At 28.2% G+C, this 19,575-nt stretch overlaps 1 protein-coding gene across 1 annotated transcript in view; it reads left to right on the top strand.

Moving 5' to 3' along the window:
• Positions 1-19,575, top strand: part of LOC135931252 (importin subunit beta-1-like) — a 90,961-nt gene that overhangs the window by 14,719 nt on the left and 56,667 nt on the right. The window contains exons 9-16 of the mRNA XM_065468226.1: positions 5,255-5,500; positions 6,368-6,542; positions 8,074-8,199; positions 8,436-8,554; positions 13,116-13,249; positions 13,323-13,593; positions 13,733-13,877; positions 18,162-18,244. Coding sequence (XP_065324298.1) covers positions 5,255-5,500; positions 6,368-6,542; positions 8,074-8,199; positions 8,436-8,554; positions 13,116-13,249; positions 13,323-13,593; positions 13,733-13,877; positions 18,162-18,244 — 1,299 coding nt within the window. The remainder of the gene's footprint in view (positions 1-5,254; positions 5,501-6,367; positions 6,543-8,073; positions 8,200-8,435; positions 8,555-13,115; positions 13,250-13,322; positions 13,594-13,732; positions 13,878-18,161; positions 18,245-19,575) is intronic.

Consider the following 19,575-nt stretch of genomic DNA (forward strand, 5'->3'; position numbering starts at 1 on the left):
ATATAAAGTTTTTACACCCATCCGGACTTTCTATTTCCTTTACATTTCCAAATATAGACGACACTCTTTACTTGCCCAAATGTCATATCTTAACATTAGTTTCACTGTTAACTGCTACTGGCCGTACTTATAAATTATCGTCACAAGAAAGTATGCGCTACCGAAAAATTAGAATCTTTTAAAAGTGAGTTGTATATTAGATTTTTAAATTTAAATTATATCAATTTTTTTAATATTTAGGGCGCCATGTATGAAATGCACAAGATTCTGATTCATATATTCAAGAACTCGAAACTTAATTAAACATATTATTAATATTCATTAGATATATGTCATATTGGCAAAAAATTTTATAATAAATTATAAATAAAGCAATAAATTGAATTTCTTTTATCGATAGACAATTTCTATAATTGAATGAGCCCCGTTTATTGTTATTTTCACTTGCAAGATGAATAATCCTTTAAATTATATCAAATAGTTCAAAAAAAACCATTAAAAACTGATTATAATTTTATACAAATATTTATACACTTTTCTAAACATTTTTATCGATTTTGAGAATGAAGATGGCCGCGTCCCAGATTAATTTTTTTTATAAATAAAGGAAGAGTTTAATAATGTCTACTAAATTTTTTAAAAAATTGAAGGTCGTATTATTTCCAAAAAATCGTTTTTAGTCCTTATATATTAAATAAAATGACCGGAAATTAGAAAAAAAAATAAGTAGAATCTTTGTACGTAATTTTAATATTAAATTTGTTATTTACAATTATGTAGTTTTTAAGATATGCTTAATTGAATGAAGGCAGATAATGGTAAAAATTCGTCATTTTTGCCACTTTGAACCCTAATATCTTCAAAAATATAATTGTTAGGAGGCTAAAATTTTGGCTATTTCTTAGTTACATTGACCTTTCTTTGCTTACCAAATTTTGAAAAAATCGAAGGGGGTCGGCCGAATCGTGGTTGATTTGTCATGGAATGACCCATAACTAAAATTAATCGACACAATAAAATTAACACACTTATTGCCACATATCTTAATAAGGCATATCTCTTGCATTCTTGAATCCACGTTCAGCATAGATTAAAAATCAGGCAAGCCCTTGGTCTGAGATTTTACTTGCATACCCTTGCCACTTCTAATAATATATGTGACCCTCTTCTCACGGCTGAGTCGTTAAAATATCTAAAATATTCTTACTTAATGAGTGATAAACCACTTTATACTCATAATAGCTATATTACCTGCTCATTTGGGCATGCTGCTCTGAATCTTTTCAAAACGGTTTAAAAATCAATAAGGAAAAAAAAAGATATCCCTGCTTTTTATAAACTCCAGCAAAACCTGCTTTCACAATTATTCGTTCTAATAATTTAATGTTTAAAAATTCTTAGCCCGAATTATTCACTAAGCATTCCCCTTTTAATTTATATATTTGTTCCTTATTAAAGAACATTTTTCATGTTCTTTTTATTTATATGTAAATTTTTAATATATTAAAGATTCTTTGAAGATGATCTATTAAATTTTTTCAATATAATTATTATTTTTTAATTTTTAAAAAATTCCCTTAGTTAAAATCTTCATTTATTTAAAACAACCCTCCCATCCTCTTCACCAGTTGAACGTGTGTTTAGCATGGCGAAAGTTGTGTTAAGCACTCGAGTTTATCTTATCAAAAATTTTTCAACGCAATTTTATTTCACAATATTATACTCCACCTTCGCCGCTACATTACTTTTCCTACTCATTAATTTAAAATTATCGCTCTCGTTAATTATTTGGCTTCTACACAAATTAATTCACCTTAGCGCACTATTATACTATTCATTATTCTATCTTGAGTGGATAGACAGGATAAAATAAAGGCTGAAAAAGAAAGTTATAGCCGAGATCGGATACCGATGCCACCTGACTTGATAGGGAGTGTGACCTGAAGCCATGATGAGTATGAATTTTATATTCAATATATTTTCGAGATCCTTAATTTGATCTTCATGAGAAGCTAATAAATTGCTGCATTTGTAGATCGTTACAGATTTTAGAGCGTAAAAGAATTTTGGTATATTAAGATAGTTTTAAATTAAAAAAAGGATTGATGCGTGGGAGGGTAATTAAATAATAAACTTAATTTAGACAAATCGCCTAGGGATTTGTTTAAAAAAGGTTTTGATAACTTTTTCTACTCCGATATGTGTCATTTCATCCCTTTTGATGACATAGTACGTAGAGTTAGATAAAATAGATGTGTGATTTAGGAAACATCTCACATTTAAGGTGATTGAAATAAAGATCTGTGTATAGTGTTTACAACGGTCCGGTCCCGTCCGGTCGGTCCAGTCCCATCTAAAATTTTTTTTTATTAAGCTACAAAAGTATTATTCTGCATTAAATTTATTAAAAATGAAAAGTTAAATTACCAATATTTTAATTATATCTTCAAATCATTTTTATTTTATTACAATACAAATGCCTAATATTTTAAAAGAATATTAAAATACAAATCAATTTGATTTACATATTTAATTAGTTTTTTTGATATATATATATTAGAGGTCTGCATTGGGCGGGTTTTTGGACCATAAGCCCGCTCACCCAATGTTTTAACAAAATTAACCTGCCCGCCCAGCCCGCCCATAGTTTTCAAAAACAAATATACACTTCCGCCCGCCTATTAGTCTAAAATTCCTTACCCGCCCGCCCATTAGTCTAAAATTTTTTATCCGCCCACCCATTATTTCTAAAAAATTTTTAACCCAACCCCGCTACTATAAATTTTAATTATGGCTATTCCTTCAATTTTTAAAGCATCTAATAAAAAAAAAATTCAGCATTACACCTCTACAAAAAGTTTTTAGGAAAATATTCAATTTAAATTATGGGAAATTTATTTGATCAAATAAAATATTTAAGAAAATAATATAAATATAAAATTTATATTATATGTAATTAATAATGCAAAAATAATAATGAATCGACATTTTCTGGATTCAAACACTTTCTTCTTTGTTCTAAAAACCTTTCAGCAATGCTAAATCTTTGTACAGAAGATAAAAAAAATGAAAGATATAGAAGTAAAATGAAGGAAGGAAGGAAGGAAATCATATATTTTTTATGATAGAATATTATTAGATCTGCGATGGGGGGGCACTAGTTGCACGAATTGCCAATATTTTCCTTGTTAATCTTGATAGCTTTGGCAAATTTCTTTCTTGTCGTTTCCACCAAAGGGTTTTCTATAGTCGCAAAGCACTCATACTGGGAAGTTCATTTTTAAATGCCCACAGACCTTCAACCATTTATAGAATATCTAATGGAGCCGAGTATCACTAGCTGATTTTTAAATCTAGTTTTATCAAAATTATCAGAAATTGGAATTCACAACAATTATGATAGGTTTTTTATTATTTAGTTATAAAATTCTTGAAAAACCAAAAAAATCTTCAAAAAGCAAAATTAATATAACTGTCAAAACAGAGTCATACAATTTTCTCAGTTGTCTATCAGTGAATTAATTTACTTTTAAAAATATCAATATTTTGCCAGATAAATATGAAGCTAAATTATTAGCCAAAGAATAAATGCAGGGAATATTAGTGAAGGCCCCTTTTTTTGTTCAACGGATAACATTGCTCTTATAGACCAACCTACTTTTATAATTAGATGGAGTTAAATCTTCCCATATTTAGGATCTTTTAGACCTCAATTTACTTGATCAACAAAACACCTTACTTAAGATTAACAACAATTTGCAATAAAATATTAAAATATGATATTGGGTTTAAAGGGCATGCGAAATCAGCTAATGCCGTTAGAAATAACCTTATAACTACTTCAGATAAAGTGTAAACTTCTCCTTCGAAACGCTTTTTATAATCTACAGGAAAATCTTTATTTTTTTTTTTAAATCTCACTTACTCGAATATTACCAATTCTTAAAAGTTATTTTGATTCCAGAACTCCTTCTAATTATCTTTTTGCTTAGATTCACAGGAAGGCATTCAACGAGGTAGGCCCTTTTAATTTAATCTTGGTTATAATTCCTATTTTAAAGATCTCAAATACAAATTTAATTTTAATATGAATATATGGTACTCTATACAACAATTTACAGAATGTTCAGAGTGCAGTTTATTATATTGAATTTTTATTTTCTAGTATTGGTATTGAAATAGTTAATAAATAGAAATTTGCTACCTTGGAATTCAAACGTTAGCATCATTATCTTTTAAGGTTATTGAACGTAGTAGTCTCAATGTTTGGTGATCTATCCGCTGATCACCTCAAACTCTTTTAAAACCTATTAGGAGGCTTTACACGAATTCATGCAAATTTTGATGCACTACCTAAACAACAGCTCTTGTTTCTTATTAAAAATCTTTTTTACCCAAACTTATTTCTGGTTTTACATGCTAATTATTAAAACTTATTGGGCTTAGAAGAAAGTTTTAAACAATTTATGACACCCTGGAGACTTAATTTAGTGATTTCAGTTGAAAATTAGCATCCATACCTACGAAAATGGGTGGAATAGGCTTCATTTTTCTTTCATTAGTTTCCCTAGCTAGCTTTCTTTCACCTAGATTGACCCATGACTTAGTAAAACAACTCATTCCTCTATCAGATCTTCTTTATTTTAGAAGAAGGGAAAAAATGTGTTATGACTCCTTCCAATAAACAAATAGAATTTACTGAACCTTTTATTAATGTATTAAGTAGTAAATTTAGAGATTGCTCATCTCAATAATATCATTTGCTTAGTATAGTTCAAAATACAATAAATGACATCACAACCTTGATACTTTACCTAGTCAGATTTTAGGTATGTCGTTAAGTGATGAAAAATATAGAATTGCAGTCGTTTAAGATGCGAAATTATACTGGCACTGTGCGCTAGATATTTCATATGTCGATTGTAAGGGTAGACATTGCCTTTCTTTCTCTTTTCTACAAGTCGTGTCTTGCTACATAAAACAATCAATACATTAAACGCTGAACAAATTAAAGATTTTGTATTTTTGCTATATTTCAATTATTATATTTGGTCTGGCAATTTTAGGAATGGTTAGTTTATTTTTCCTGTTTATATATTTTAGTTTAGGGTTATGAGAAGTTTAAAAATTATAACCTTGGCAATTCAGGTGGTTTTTTAACACGTATTTACTTTAAATAAGTGCTAACTGTAGTCATTCCTCAGGTGGTTTAAGTGCTATATAATCAATATAATAATTTTTATCTATCAATCAGATAACACTGAACGCGATGAAAAGTAGTAGTGAAGAAGTATCCCTTCAAGGCATAGAATTTTGGTCTACCGTTTGCGATGAAGAGATCGCATTATCCCTGTCCGATACTGAACAAAATCCCCTCCAAATATTGTCGGACCAACCTCTATCCAAAGAGTCGCCTGCTTCGATCAGAGTTTGCAAATTTTACGCTAAGGGGGCTTTGCCATTCATATTACCAATACTCACTGAAACCTTGACTAAACAAGTTTATAATTTTTATACCGTTTAAAGATGAGGTGGTTAGTAATTTGGCTCTAAAATAATTAAGTTAAAGGTGATATAAGTTATCTGAAATATAAATTCAATATATTGACTGATATACATCTAAACGCTATATTTTCACTTTATTAGAACATGCCATATTTTCACTTTAGATTAGAACATGAGCGTGTTTAAATTTGAAAGAGCTTATTTTGAGAACTATTTTTGTTTCATTATTTTAAATTTACAGATCAGATAGAATAAGATTTTTATACAGATCAGTGATCTGCAATCGTGCCTAATTTTTCAAGCCCGGCCCGGACCGAAATTTTTTAAAAAAGTATTTTAGGCCCGGCCCGAACTCGAAATTTTTTTAAAAAGTTTTGCCGGCCCGGCCCAAACTCGATTTTTTTAAAAAAAATTTACCAGCCAGGCCCAGCCCCAATTTATTTAAATATAGGAATTAATTTTTATAATTACTCAAAATAAAAGACATATGTATGTTATATGTCGTTTAGTTTCAATAAATAAAATCAAATATTTTTATTTTACATAAAAAATTCAATATAAAATTGATAAATTTAGATATATTTAAAAAAAAATTCAAGGTCCAACTCGACCCGGCCCGAATTTTTTTTAAATATTAGGCCCGGCCGGAATACGATTATTTTAAATAAGGGCCGGACCTATCTTTGCAGATCTCTATCAGATATTATAGTATATTTAAAATCATACTTATCAGATTACCCTTTTCACTTGGTTATTTTTCGAAAAAAGCCAAGAAAGTATTCAGATTTACTAAACATATTTTATTTCATAAAATTGTATTGATTTATTTTTTAAAAATAATATTATAATAATATGATAAAAGGATGAAAACGCGGACGAGGATGAATGGAACCCTTGCAAAGCGGGAAGCGTGTGTCTTATGCTAATGTCATGCTGCTGTGGGGATGAAGTTGTCACACCTATATTACCGTTCGTTACTACTAACATATTCAACACACGGGATTGGAGAGCTAGGGATGCCTCCGTTATGGCTTTCGGTTTAGTTGCTTTAATTTGTAACAGGCCTTTTTAGAGCCTAACTAATTTTATTTTATTTCTAATTTTTCGCACTAATATTTTTTATTAAGTTGGGAAAACAGTTCTCAATTTTAGAAGGCATGGCAAATTATGCCCTATATTGTAGTGATCTGCATCGGGCCTAATTTTTCAAGCACGGCCTGGTTGGAATTTTTTTTTAAAAAAGTTTTGCCGACCCGACCCGAACCCGAATTTTTTTAAAAGGTTTTGCCGGCCCGGCCCAAACCCTAAATTTTTCAAAAAAATTTACCGACCCGACCCGGCCCGAATTTATTTAAATATAGAAATTAATTTTTATAATTACTCAAAATAAAAGACATATGTTATATGTCGTTTAGTTTCTATAATTAAAATCAAATATTTTTATTTTACATAAAAAATTCAATATAAAATTGATAAATTTAGATATATTTAAAAAAAATTCCAAGGTCCGACCCGACCCGGCCCGAATTTTTTTAAATATTAGGCCCGACCCGAACCCGAATCGATTATTTTAAATATAATTAAACCCGAGCCAGGCCTAACTTTGCAGATCTCTACATATTGTGAACTTATATTGTAACCCCATTTATTCCCTTTTTACAACTTCATTAATAATTTGTGGTGTTAGAATTATATTTTATTTTATACCTATCTTCGATATTTACTATTCTCTCATGCCACATTTAATTTGACAGAATTATCCCAAAATTTATTATCGTACTCTCATAAACTAACTTTTAACTTATGATATATCGAATGAATAGCCATTAAACGATATATTGCGATGCATTTGAAAGAATAGAAATGAAAGACTTAAAGCTTATTGTATTTATAGTTTATGTTTTATTTTATCATTTAAGATATTATATTGCCGTTTAAGATTTATGTTTTATTTTATCATTTAAGATATTATATCGCCCATTAAGATTTATATTTACCCTCTTCATCGCAGAAACATATTAATATAAACTGTATAAGGATTAAAATAAGGAACCAGAAAAGGTAGATAATTTTAATTAAATTAAATATTTAGTTAGCATTTTTAACAAATTTTTTACCTGTAATTCGATCGATATATTATTATAATTTTAAATTATTCGAAATATTTGTAAATGGTCGAAATTTTGTAAGATATTTCTCAGAAATATATGAAATTATCTAACATGTTCCTTGCACAACTTTTATTTTTCTTATGTTTTTTTTACATTTTATAAATTCCTTTTTTAAATTTTAATAAACCATTTTTTCATTTTTGAAAATATTTTTAAAAAATTTAATTATCAAATCCAATATTCGACGAATCAAACCAAATAATATTTTTACTATTCGTACGAAACGAATTTAGAATGATTCGATTCTCGTACGATACAGAATTATTCGATTCGTACAAATACTATGAACATAGAATTATTCGATTCGTACAAATACGAAATTACAATTATTCGATTCGTGATTTTGTAAGTATAATATTTTTAGACCCTTTCTTATATTATTGCTTGATTGAACAAGGTTGTATAATGGAAGGACCTTCCCCGGATACATTGAAGCCTCTAGTCGAACAAGCATTACCTCATATAGTACCTATGTTAAAAGACTCCGTATTGCTGGTTAGGGATACCACGTCTTGGACTATCGGTTTATCTTTTTATCACAATTAATGTGATTATATAGTTGTGAATCATCGAAATTTTTTGCTTTTTGATAAAATAAAATAATAGATTGGTCTAAGCATAAGGATAAAATTTGTATATTTTCGAAATCAGAAGTTAACAAAGCATGAAGTTGGCTTGTTTGCATATCATTGTTTATAGAAATTCAAACCTATATAATCAAGAAAACCATTATTAATATTTATTTTATCGACAAAATAGGTCGGATTTGCGAGTTTTTACCTGAGATAGTCTTAAACCCTAGCATCCTGAATCCTCTGCTCAGCGCGTTGGTTGAAAATTTATCTTCGGAAGCAAAAATAGCTGTCAATATATGTTGGGTAAATTTTTTTATGAATTTCTTAATTGGCATACCTAGAAGTATGACACAATCAAAAAGTGAATAAAAATGTTACATCTTATTAGAACCCAAAATGTACTAGCCCACATATATATATATATACCCCTTTCGATTTTTTATTTATTGGTATATTAAAATTCCAATAAAAATAAAATAAGAAAGATTTTTATTTATTGAAATTTTATAAAAATTATCTATTAATTTTTTATTAATTAGTATTAAACTAGTAGATAGCCCGTCAAAAATGACGGGGAATGAGAATTTTCTTCTTACTTTTATGCTAGTTGTTACCTGTTATTTGAAAATAATATCCAATTTTTATTCTTTTTACTCCTCCCCCCCCTTCAGGCCAGGTTCAATCCATTAAAACTAAGTGTAAATACTATGGTTTGAGTTAAAATAAATTTAAGGCTTTTATTTGATAATACCAATATTTTGTTAAATATTATTGATCACTTATACCTAATATTTAATATTAAAATAAATTCCCAGACAAAATACAAAGCCATAATAATTTTGAAAAATTCTTCCAAACCCAATGAAAGATCATAATAATTTTGGTAGTTGAGAACCGTAATAAAATATTTAAATAATCATAATGAATTTAAAAATACAATCAAAATCAGATTTTCATGGGCTTTGGTTTTTTGATCAGGCCGACCCCAGGCCTGCAAAATAACTTGTTTTAGGCCAATGTCTGACCCATAGTTAATAAAAAAATTATCAAACGTCCAAGCTTACAATAATTTTGAAAATATTTCCCCAAGCCCAGCCCAATATAATTTATAAAAATATTTTCCAAGCCCAGTCCAACTCATAATAATTTTGTGAAAATATTTCTCAAACCTGGCCAACCCATAGTAATTTTCAAAATTTTTTCTCAAACCTGGAGATAGGTAAATCTCTAAAAATCATTTTTATTCTTCAGACCAAGGCCAACCCATTTAGACTAAGAGTGAATACTATTTTTTTGGATAAAAATATATTTAAATTAGCTTTTACCTGAAGGCCATATAAATATTCTGTGTTAAATATTACACCTATGCCTAATATTAAAAAAATTCCCAAGCCAGGTCCAGCACTTGGAAAAATTTCTCAAACCTGCCATAATAATTTTGGTAGTTGAGAACTGAAATAAAATATATAAAAAGTCACAAAAAATATAATCAGAATATGAAAGTTGTATGGGCCTAGGTTTTTGATCAGGTTTGCCATGTCTTCAAAAGAAATTTTCAGGCCAATTTCTAACCCAAAAATTTTCAGGTAAGACTATATTAATTTTGAAAAATGTTTCGCAAGCTACGTCCAAGTCCATATTAATTGTGAAAAATATTTCCCAAGCCCAGGAAAACCCATAATAATTTATTTTTTCCTTGGATCCAGAAAAATAGTAAGGGATTTATAAGAATTAAATCTGTCTAATATATGTATATATTTTTTTTGCCATTTTATATCATTTGGAAAATTTTTCAAAATTATCATCAAATGAAGGGGAAATATCTGATTTACCTATCATTATATGAAATTCATGAATACATATAAAAGTACCATGCTGAAAATATGTTCATTATAATTTAAATTTTAAACAAATCACCACCTTTCCAAATGATTTACTACTTAGTTACAAATTATAAAATTAAATTTAAGACATTGATATTAAATTACAATAGAAAAAATAAAATATTTTAAGTTAACAAATAATAGGAGGTTAACTTCAATCATATTCAAATTATATATAATTAAAACAAAAAGGTTATACATTTCATCAAAAATGTTATAATAAGTTATGAATAACATACATTCTAATTATTTAATTTTTTATTTTTAGATTTAAATTTAAATTCTTCAAAATATTACACTGCTAATAATCTTTGCAATCTTAAACCATACAATAAATATATTACAATAACTCAGATCGTAACATTAAAAGGTGCTGGAAAATAAGGATGTACTATATGTCAAACAATATATATATGGTTAAAAGAAAATATGTGTCCAAAGTGTTGTTATTAATTTGTGAAAATTTTAAGGGTTTTTTTAAAACATTTTGGAAGCAGCTTAAAATAAAATATAAATTAATTATTATTGAATAAATTTTTGGATTTAAAGAGAAGTTATTTGGAGAATAGAATAAGTTTTGGAATAATAATAAAAATGATTATTTTAGAAATATATCATGGTATTTTATATAATTAAGTAATGAGGAACTATTAAATATACACATGAATTTCATATAAAACCTAAACACTTATAATAAAAAATTATTTAAATGCTTTTAAGACCTTCATAAATGCTCTTTTAAACAAAGACCTCCTATTATAGATTTAAATGAAATACGGGGTCAACCTGATTGTGTCACAAAAACTCTGTGGTGGTATCCTTGGCTATTTAGAAGATTATTGGCAAGGGTCATAATCCAGGGTCTTAATTTATTAGGTATACATAGCAATTAGGATTGAGTGTTAAGGGAGAAGTCAAAATAGCATGCCATTCGTAGAATCCTCTTCCTAACATGGATGTTATCAAAGTATATTTTAAAAATAGTTTATAACAAAATTATTTTACCCCTAAATTCCTAGAGACATACTGTGACATTAAAACTCCTTTATTCCGCCCAGTTTGAAGTTTAAATTTCTTTGAAGCCAATTATAAAAGAATTGAATATTTAGCCTGCAGATTGATTATTTTAAAAAAATAATATGACTAAAAGAATAACTATAAAAAATTTAACCTTATGAAGATGGTAAAATATGTTATAAAATTGAATGAATGTTGAGTTTGTTACATGATTACTATTGGACCGATCACGCTATAATCATTTTTATTGGACAAATATTTTTTAAAAGAATACTATTAGCTAAATTTGATTGACGTTTTTTGAGGATTATTATAATAGATAGTGATATACATTTTAATTTTCAAAAATTAAAGAGTTTTTTATGATTTTCGTCCATATTTTTTTATGATTTGTAATTTGCGTCCATTCTTATATGTTTGCGTCCCTTTTCGCACTAATAACAGCCTTTATTCTGTCAGATATTTAATTAATTAGATTTCTGTATAAGAGCTGATTCCCACACATAGACCTTTGCTCCGACAGTTTTTTAGCGGTGTCTCTCTTTTTAGATATGATAGACTGGACGCATATTTTTTTAAAAATAACATATTAATTTACTGGAAACAATTTTTTGAAATAAAATTTATTGTGCAAATTTTGTATTTATAATAATATTACTCAAATTATAAACATGAATTTAACGATTTTATTTGGTTATAATTATCATGTATTGAAATTTATTAAGAATTGAAGAGCATAATAAAAATTTTCTAGAGTTCAAAATAGGCCAAGCTATTAAAAATATACTCTCGCTATATATACTTCTAGCTGAAATTGAGTTTGGGAAGATCCAATGTCCTTATTTTCCAAAAATCTACCTCAATCGTCTCTAAATTATGAGGCCAAAATAATGAATTATATCCTTTTTCTAGACTAGTCAAAGCGTCTTGTTTAGTTTATTGTATTTTTGCTCCAAATTCTGATGATGAGTTGATGAATTTTTTTTAATAGCTCATATTTTAAAGTAGATTCGTAAGTTACCTTGGCGGTTTCACCATCTACTAGGTTGTCCATGTAAAGCAGCAGAGATTCCTCATGTTGGCATGTAAATTGTACTGGGGTAACATTTTCTTTTAAATATTCATTCACTATGTTTATCTAATGAAAGCGAGGGTCCAAAAGTGCTCCTAATACCTCAGTTAGCTCTCTAATTTTCTTAATACTTAGTAGAGTTGTTAAACAACTCAATTCGGGTCGATTTTTAAATACGGCCGGATTAAGATTTTAACCAAAACAATATTGTAAGCCTCGAGATTTAACAAATAGAGGTCAACTTTCTGCTATCTATGAGCAAGATCTGAAAGCTTACATAATATTTTTGTCTAACATCTTAATCAGGCTGTTTAACAACACTAATATAGTGGTGGCGGTAGTCTGCCTTTTTTTAGCAAATAGCAAACGCGGGAGTGCACTACTTTTAAAACAGGGTGTAAAACTGCTGGGCAGATATGGTCCTAGTAAATTTGCTTACAATTTTTAAAAATCGGAGAAACTCATTATTTTTCACAGCCACATTAACAACAAGTAAAAAATTAAAATATTTAAAAAATAGAATGCATACACTTTATTTTGATATTAGAATCATTATTTACAAACTTTTTATTAAATCTTTTGAAGGACAATTGAACGTGAAAATTGGACATTTTTCATATATATTTATTGTAAAAAGTTACTTGATATTATTAAAATTATGAATGAATTAAAAGATTAATATCTTAAGATGGAAGTACATTTTTCTTCTATTCGTATTTGTAACATGGGCTATACATACCAGAATCATTTGGTTTCAAGTGAATGCATGATTTTAAATTAATAGTTAGTCAGTCTAGGTTATATTAATGTAATTAGAATACACTTAACTCTTATATATTTTAAAATATGATAATAATCAACTAGAATTGTGATATTTTTTACTTTTAAACAGGCGTTGTCTAGTCTTGTGGAGGCGGCCTACGATCAAGCGTTGCTTAACAATCCTAACGCAGAAACTCCTCCCACCTTCTTGCTCTCCCAACAATACGAAATTATATTGGAACGATTGGTCCTCACCTCTGAGAGGTTTTATGATTTGTTTTAAAACATATTACATATTATAGATTATTCTAACTTTATTCAACTAAATAACACTTAGGAACGACGGTCAACACAACAACTTAAAAGGCGCCAGTTTTCAAACCATAGCAGATTTTTTGAAATCCTGCCCAGTCGACCAATACAACGTTTTGCTCAAAGTGACGGGCCTGAGCCTGGAACGATTGAAACATGTTATACTGCTTTCCTCACAGTCCAACCCAAATTTTAACTCGAGCCTCAACTATAACATCGGTGATTCCATTCAAAATCAAGAAGGGAATCAAGTCCAACTGTTAGAGATGCAATCTCACCTTTGCTCCGTTCTTCAGGTATTTAATAATATATTATATCTTTAAACCAAATCTTCCTGTAAATAATTCAATTCAGTTTATAATAGATTTCTCATTTAATTCTTGTCAATAAAATATATTTAATTTTCTATTTATAAATTTACATTTCGCCCATCAGAGCGCTTTGAGAAAGATAAAAGCTGAGAATTTGTCTCAAATATCTGATTTGCTGATGGCATCCTTGCTTCAAATGCTCAGCGCAAGTGGTAAGACCATGGGAGTCCAAGAAGACGTTTTGATGACGATATCAGCCCTAATTGAAGGTAGGTGTTATCTATATAAATTCATTTAACAACCTACGTATATTTAAATAGAGTATCGATCTTTAAGCTATGCTAGGTTGATTAATGTTTGTAGGAAGAAAAATTTTAAAGGTTAGCTCTGTTCAAGTCAAGGAATTAAATTAAGGTTTTTCTCAAGTGAAAGATTGGAAAATATTTTTGTACATGGTACCTCCATATATAGCAAATAATTTTAATCACATTTTATGAAAAAATAGAGGAATGAGAAGAACAAAACACAGTTTAAAGTTAACCTTAAATTTTATCGTCAATTTTTATTTGAACATAAAATTATTATTATTACAATAATTAAAATCTAATTTTTTTTGCCCAATCTTATTCTCTATTGTGATAAAATATATTTCAATCCTGATAAGGCTTCTCTGTCTAAATCTGTGTAACTGGGATAGACATGGCTATTATTGCAAATATATAGAGTTCGGGTTTCTAACTTTCTTTTCCCAATATGCAAGAATATCGGTGTTTTTATTAATCCACTCGATGGCGTTAAAAGTAGTGTTGTTAAACGGTTTTAAGCCGATTTTTAAAAACGGCTAAGGCTAACTCAATTTATCCAGAAAAATATTGTCTAAGCCTCGAGATTTCGTTAATAGATGTTCAAACTATGAACAAAATCTTAAGGTTATTTATTATAAAATATTGAGTTAGCTTTGTAAAATTCGGTTCAAAAATGAGCCTTTTAACAACACTAGTTAAAAGAATTTTATTAAATAATTTATAATGGTTCCTATAAATCGCTCTTGTTTTAATATATTTTCACTTTTATTTTCTTTTATAAGTATTTAAATCTTCCTTCGGGCCAAGATAAATATTTCGTCTTGGACCAATGAAGGGAAGTAAATGTCTATCATTATACATTTATTATTAAATGCTTCAATTACATGCCGAGTTTGTATTTGTTTTATATCTTATATTTTTTCCATCTCGTAATATTTTATATCAGGGATCAAGATACAGGCCACAGGATTTGCCATTTTTTGGAAGAAATAAACGAATAGGAAAATATATTAAATTTTATTTCAGTCACTTATTTTAAGAGAGATGAATAGAAGTCATCTAAAATGTATCATAAACCATTTGAAATATAAATTATTTAAAAAAATATATATTTTAATTATTCTTGTGTTCTGCGCCAGGTGCACGGGCTCCGCGAATGGTAAGGTGGGAGAGGGATCAACAACGGTCGATGTTCCGGTTGGGGACAACTGGTTTCTTCAGAATCTTGGTCATAATTTAAGAATCTAAAATACCTATTAAGGTTGAATATTATTCCAATTGGTAAATTAGGAACAAACCATATTCTCATTAAAAAATTTTCAATTACATCCTAAATGGAAATATTCCCCCTCACTTTCAGAAAAAAATGGGTGCCATCAGACCCACCGCAATTAAGTCAATCTTTCGGCAATTATATCTAATCATATGTTTTAGAATTAAAGATTCTCTCTCTATTTTTTTAAACCTTATCAAATGGAATTCTGCATTCGTGATGATTCTGAATTTTCAGCTTATGTTGCTCTAATATGTCTTTCCAACCCTGCATTTACAGTTGCAGTTAGCTCGAATTAGTGGCGAAGTATACTTGTTTAAAAAGTCAAAATAATACTTCGCCACAAATTCGCGCAAACTTTGAATGAGAGGGGGGAAAGGCGAACCAAAACCATTTTCAAAACTTAATTTTAAAAACGTATTTATCACATCAAAAAAATAACATTTTGTTCCTTATTTTGCTTGGGGATATATAGTTTAATTTCTGATATTAAGTACAAATCAGATTAGTCTCTTAATTCTTGGTATTAAGATGATGAAATATTTTCTATAAATATATCAGTTATTCTATCCCCAAAATAGTTAAAGATTTGTACTCTACTACAGGATTTTCTCTAAACATTTCCAAATGTGAGATAGGTTCGCTCTCGCATTTGCCATCTCCTTTCCCTCACCCATTCCACTCTATACCCAGAAATTATTTTACCCACCTAGTCCCCCCCCTATAGGGGAAGGGTACCGTTGACACTTTTTTAAACTAACTACACAACACCCTTATTAAATGTCTCTTCTGTTTACAAAGCTTTTTTACTTAATAATTTCTCTAATATACCTACAATTCTATATGCTATGAAATCCTCACCTATTTTAAAAATAACGACTTTAGGTCTTGCATGAATTTAAAAATAAAGACCTACTGTAATCGCTTTTGACCCTTGTTTTTAACTTCCGCCTGGTTTCAAGCCACTTTTTCATATAAATCAGGTGGAATCTGCAATAGCTCTTCTGTGTGCTTATCTATATCGTCCTTCATTTCATCTAATCTTTCCTCCCACGTATTTCTCGATCTCCAACTGCTCATTCCAAATGACGACATAACATTGGCCCTCGACATTTGGGGAAATGACTGTCCACCTTCCCAAAGCAGACCAACCTTCAATGCCCAAAAAGACTAGGATTCTCCACTTGTTGCCTGTTCCGTTGATTACTTCCTTACGAACGGCCACCTTGACGTGAACCCTAATTCAATAATTTTTAAAGCGAAAACAGGATATGAATGGCTTGAATAATCAATCTCCGGTTGCTCCTCAGCGAAGAAATTTAGAATTTATATTTCCCTTTGTTTAATTTAACATAGTGACACCTTCGATGTTGACTGGAGAATTAATGGATAATAAGGGCCACCATTCACAACTAGGCCTATTCAAAAACGAATATGAATCGAATAGTGAATTATTCATACTCGATTCCTTTGAACTAATTAAATAATATACTATTCGTAATTACACCAATCGAATACAAATAGTAAATCTAAATTTTATTATTCTGACAGTTAGTGGAAGTTGCAATAAGGTTGGGAAGGGTATAAAATTGCTAACCTCTTTATATTTGCTAATTTTTTGCCCTCTGCTGCTATATTTTTTATTTTTATAATTAAATTATTACTTATATTACAATAGATAATAAATTTTTAAAAAATACATAATTTAAAAAAAAATACATTATAGTTTAAATTGAAAAAAGATAACGATAAAAAATATTATTTAATTTTTTAAAGTATATTATTTAATATTTATAAAATAAAAACCTATATTACCTTGTTTAAACCGGTTATAAAGGCTCGGTATGCTCTTTTAATTTTTTTAAAAAGGTTCGGTTCAAGTTCATTTAAAAAAATTAATACATCGGTTCAGTTTTCGTGATTTGATTCGGTTCGACACTGTATTTAATAATCTAACTACCTATGCATATCTTAGCTCCTATTAAAAGAGGACTGTTTAAATCAATAAAAAAATATCTCTATTTTCTTTCTGGAAAAATTTCCAATTGAATTAGAGAATTAAAAAAGGGAGATATTTTCAGATGCATAAATATATAACATGGCTTATGGGACGTAATTTAGCCTTCCTTTTGAAGTCTATTTCATTACGTTAATTTTATTTGTTGTTATATAATATTTATCAGTCAACCTTAGTAATAATGTATTATACTATGATTAACTTATGATTCTAAATTTAATTATGGGTTTGATAAAAAAATTTACTAATCCTACACTTTAGAATTTTATTAAAATAATACCTCATTAATACTATAATCTGATTTTTCAAGTGATTTAGATTCATAAATATTTTAATTTATTTAAAAAAATATTGCAGGATATTATTTTAAAATTTAAAAGTATTAAATAAGAGTTTAATGTTAAAATTTTATTCATTAAAAATTGTCCCAACGCAAAGTAACGATTCTTTTACTCAATTTTATCTTTTCTCATATATTTATTTTTATTATTTTTTTTATTTGGTCAAAATAGTTCATTAAAAAGCCTCTAAAATACATTATATTAGAATTACGTACAGCGTCTACATGAGCAGGAGGGAGGGTGGAGGGTAGGATCGGTTACTTCCAATTTTTTTGAAGAGAGCTAGGCATCTAAGGGAGTTAAATTTGTTAGAGGTTTACCAATTACAATGTTGGATAAAATATATTGTAAAAGTTTATTTAATAATTGAATTATAGACTTGTTCTATTTATAAAAAATTAATGACTAAAATAAAGCATGTATCGATCAATTAATTAGCTTCTCTCTCAATATTTTAAAACATCATTTAGTCAAAATTTCCAAAAGTATTGATAGATCACTTATATTCAAAACACTGTAAAAAGACTAAAACATTAAAATGAAAACAAATATCGTAAATTTTTTATACGATAAAAATAATAATATAACTGCAAATTTATTTCTTTTGTAATATGCAGGCTACGGAGATAAATTTTACAAATACATGGAATCGTTTTTACCTTTTTTAATCAATTCTTTGAAATGCTCGGAAGAAACTCAGGTTTTTATATATTTTATTTTATAAAACATAAATTTTTATATTAAATTATAACAAGTCTTCAGTTTATTGTGAGTAAGGTTAGTTAGATATAAATTTAAAATATATTTATATAAAAAAACATATTGCTGCTTGATTGTTTTAGTTTGTGGTTCTAACTCCACTCAGATCAATTTTACAGAAGAGTGTTTTTATAAAACACCAAGCACTCTTCTGAATTAGATATTTATTTTCAAAAATTTTAGGCATATTTATACTATGACAAATCTATTTTTTACAATTATAATATACTATAAATATTTGAAATATTCAAAAAGGGATTTTAGAGAAGTGGAGGGAAATAGAATAATTTTATGTTAAAAAGAATGAGTAAAACTCCAAATTTTTTAAAAAAATGGACTACTAAAACATGAAAGCTCAAAAGCTCATTTAAATTCAATAACAATTTGGCATGATAAAAATCTTAATATAAATAAAATACTGAGATAACAACAATATTGGTAAGTCAACAAATCCTTAATCGTTATTATCTTAAATCAATATTTGATTTTATGCTATTTCTTAGCATACAGAATTTATCTTTTCGTGGGACTGATTTAACAAAAATTGCGGATGCTGTAAAAGATGAAAACACGATTTATTCTTCTGGACTATTTATAGTAATGTTTTCATACACCATCCAAAAAGATCCTGAATTAAATAAAATTATGGAATTAATAGCCAAAAATGCCCTATATACATCATCCCATATTCAAAACGAAGTAATCTATTATGGCAGATTGGTGCTTAAAATACCTCTAAATATAAAAAAAGTGTGTTCCTTTTTTTGTCTTAAGGCTGATGAGGCAAAAGATGCATCAGATTGTGAAAACATGAGCATAATTATTCGCTATTTTTTTCTGAAGAAATCCAAGAAAATTTAATAGGAATTATTAATTTACAGTGTCTTTTTATTGATAGCATTACAGATTGCATCGTTACTTATGAGTTAAGAATGTAATAATAAGCCAAGCATATGATGATGCAAACTTCATGTCTGATCGACAAAAAAAAATTAATAAAAAAGTTTCTTTTATACATTGCTACAACCACAAATTGCATCTTGTGGTTCAAAATTTGCATAATATTGTAATCATTTCTTATTTTTTTAATATATCTATTGCATTGTATAATTTTTTAGACATTTATATGTATCCTGTAAATATACAAGTCCTACTCTTAAGAGACAGGTGGACTGGTCATTAAAAACATCTCGCATGTTCCCTTAAATGGCTTCTTTAATTTACATGATTCATTTCTGAGAATTTTTAGGCTATTGGTGAAGTATTATTTTA

Source organism: Gordionus sp. m RMFG-2023, chromosome 1 (assembly GCF_954871325.1).
Source record: "Gordionus sp. m RMFG-2023 chromosome 1, tfGorSpeb1-WG-v2, whole genome shotgun sequence".
Taxonomy (NCBI): Eukaryota; Metazoa; Nematomorpha; class Gordioida; order Chordodea; family Parachordodidae; genus Gordionus; species Gordionus sp. m RMFG-2023.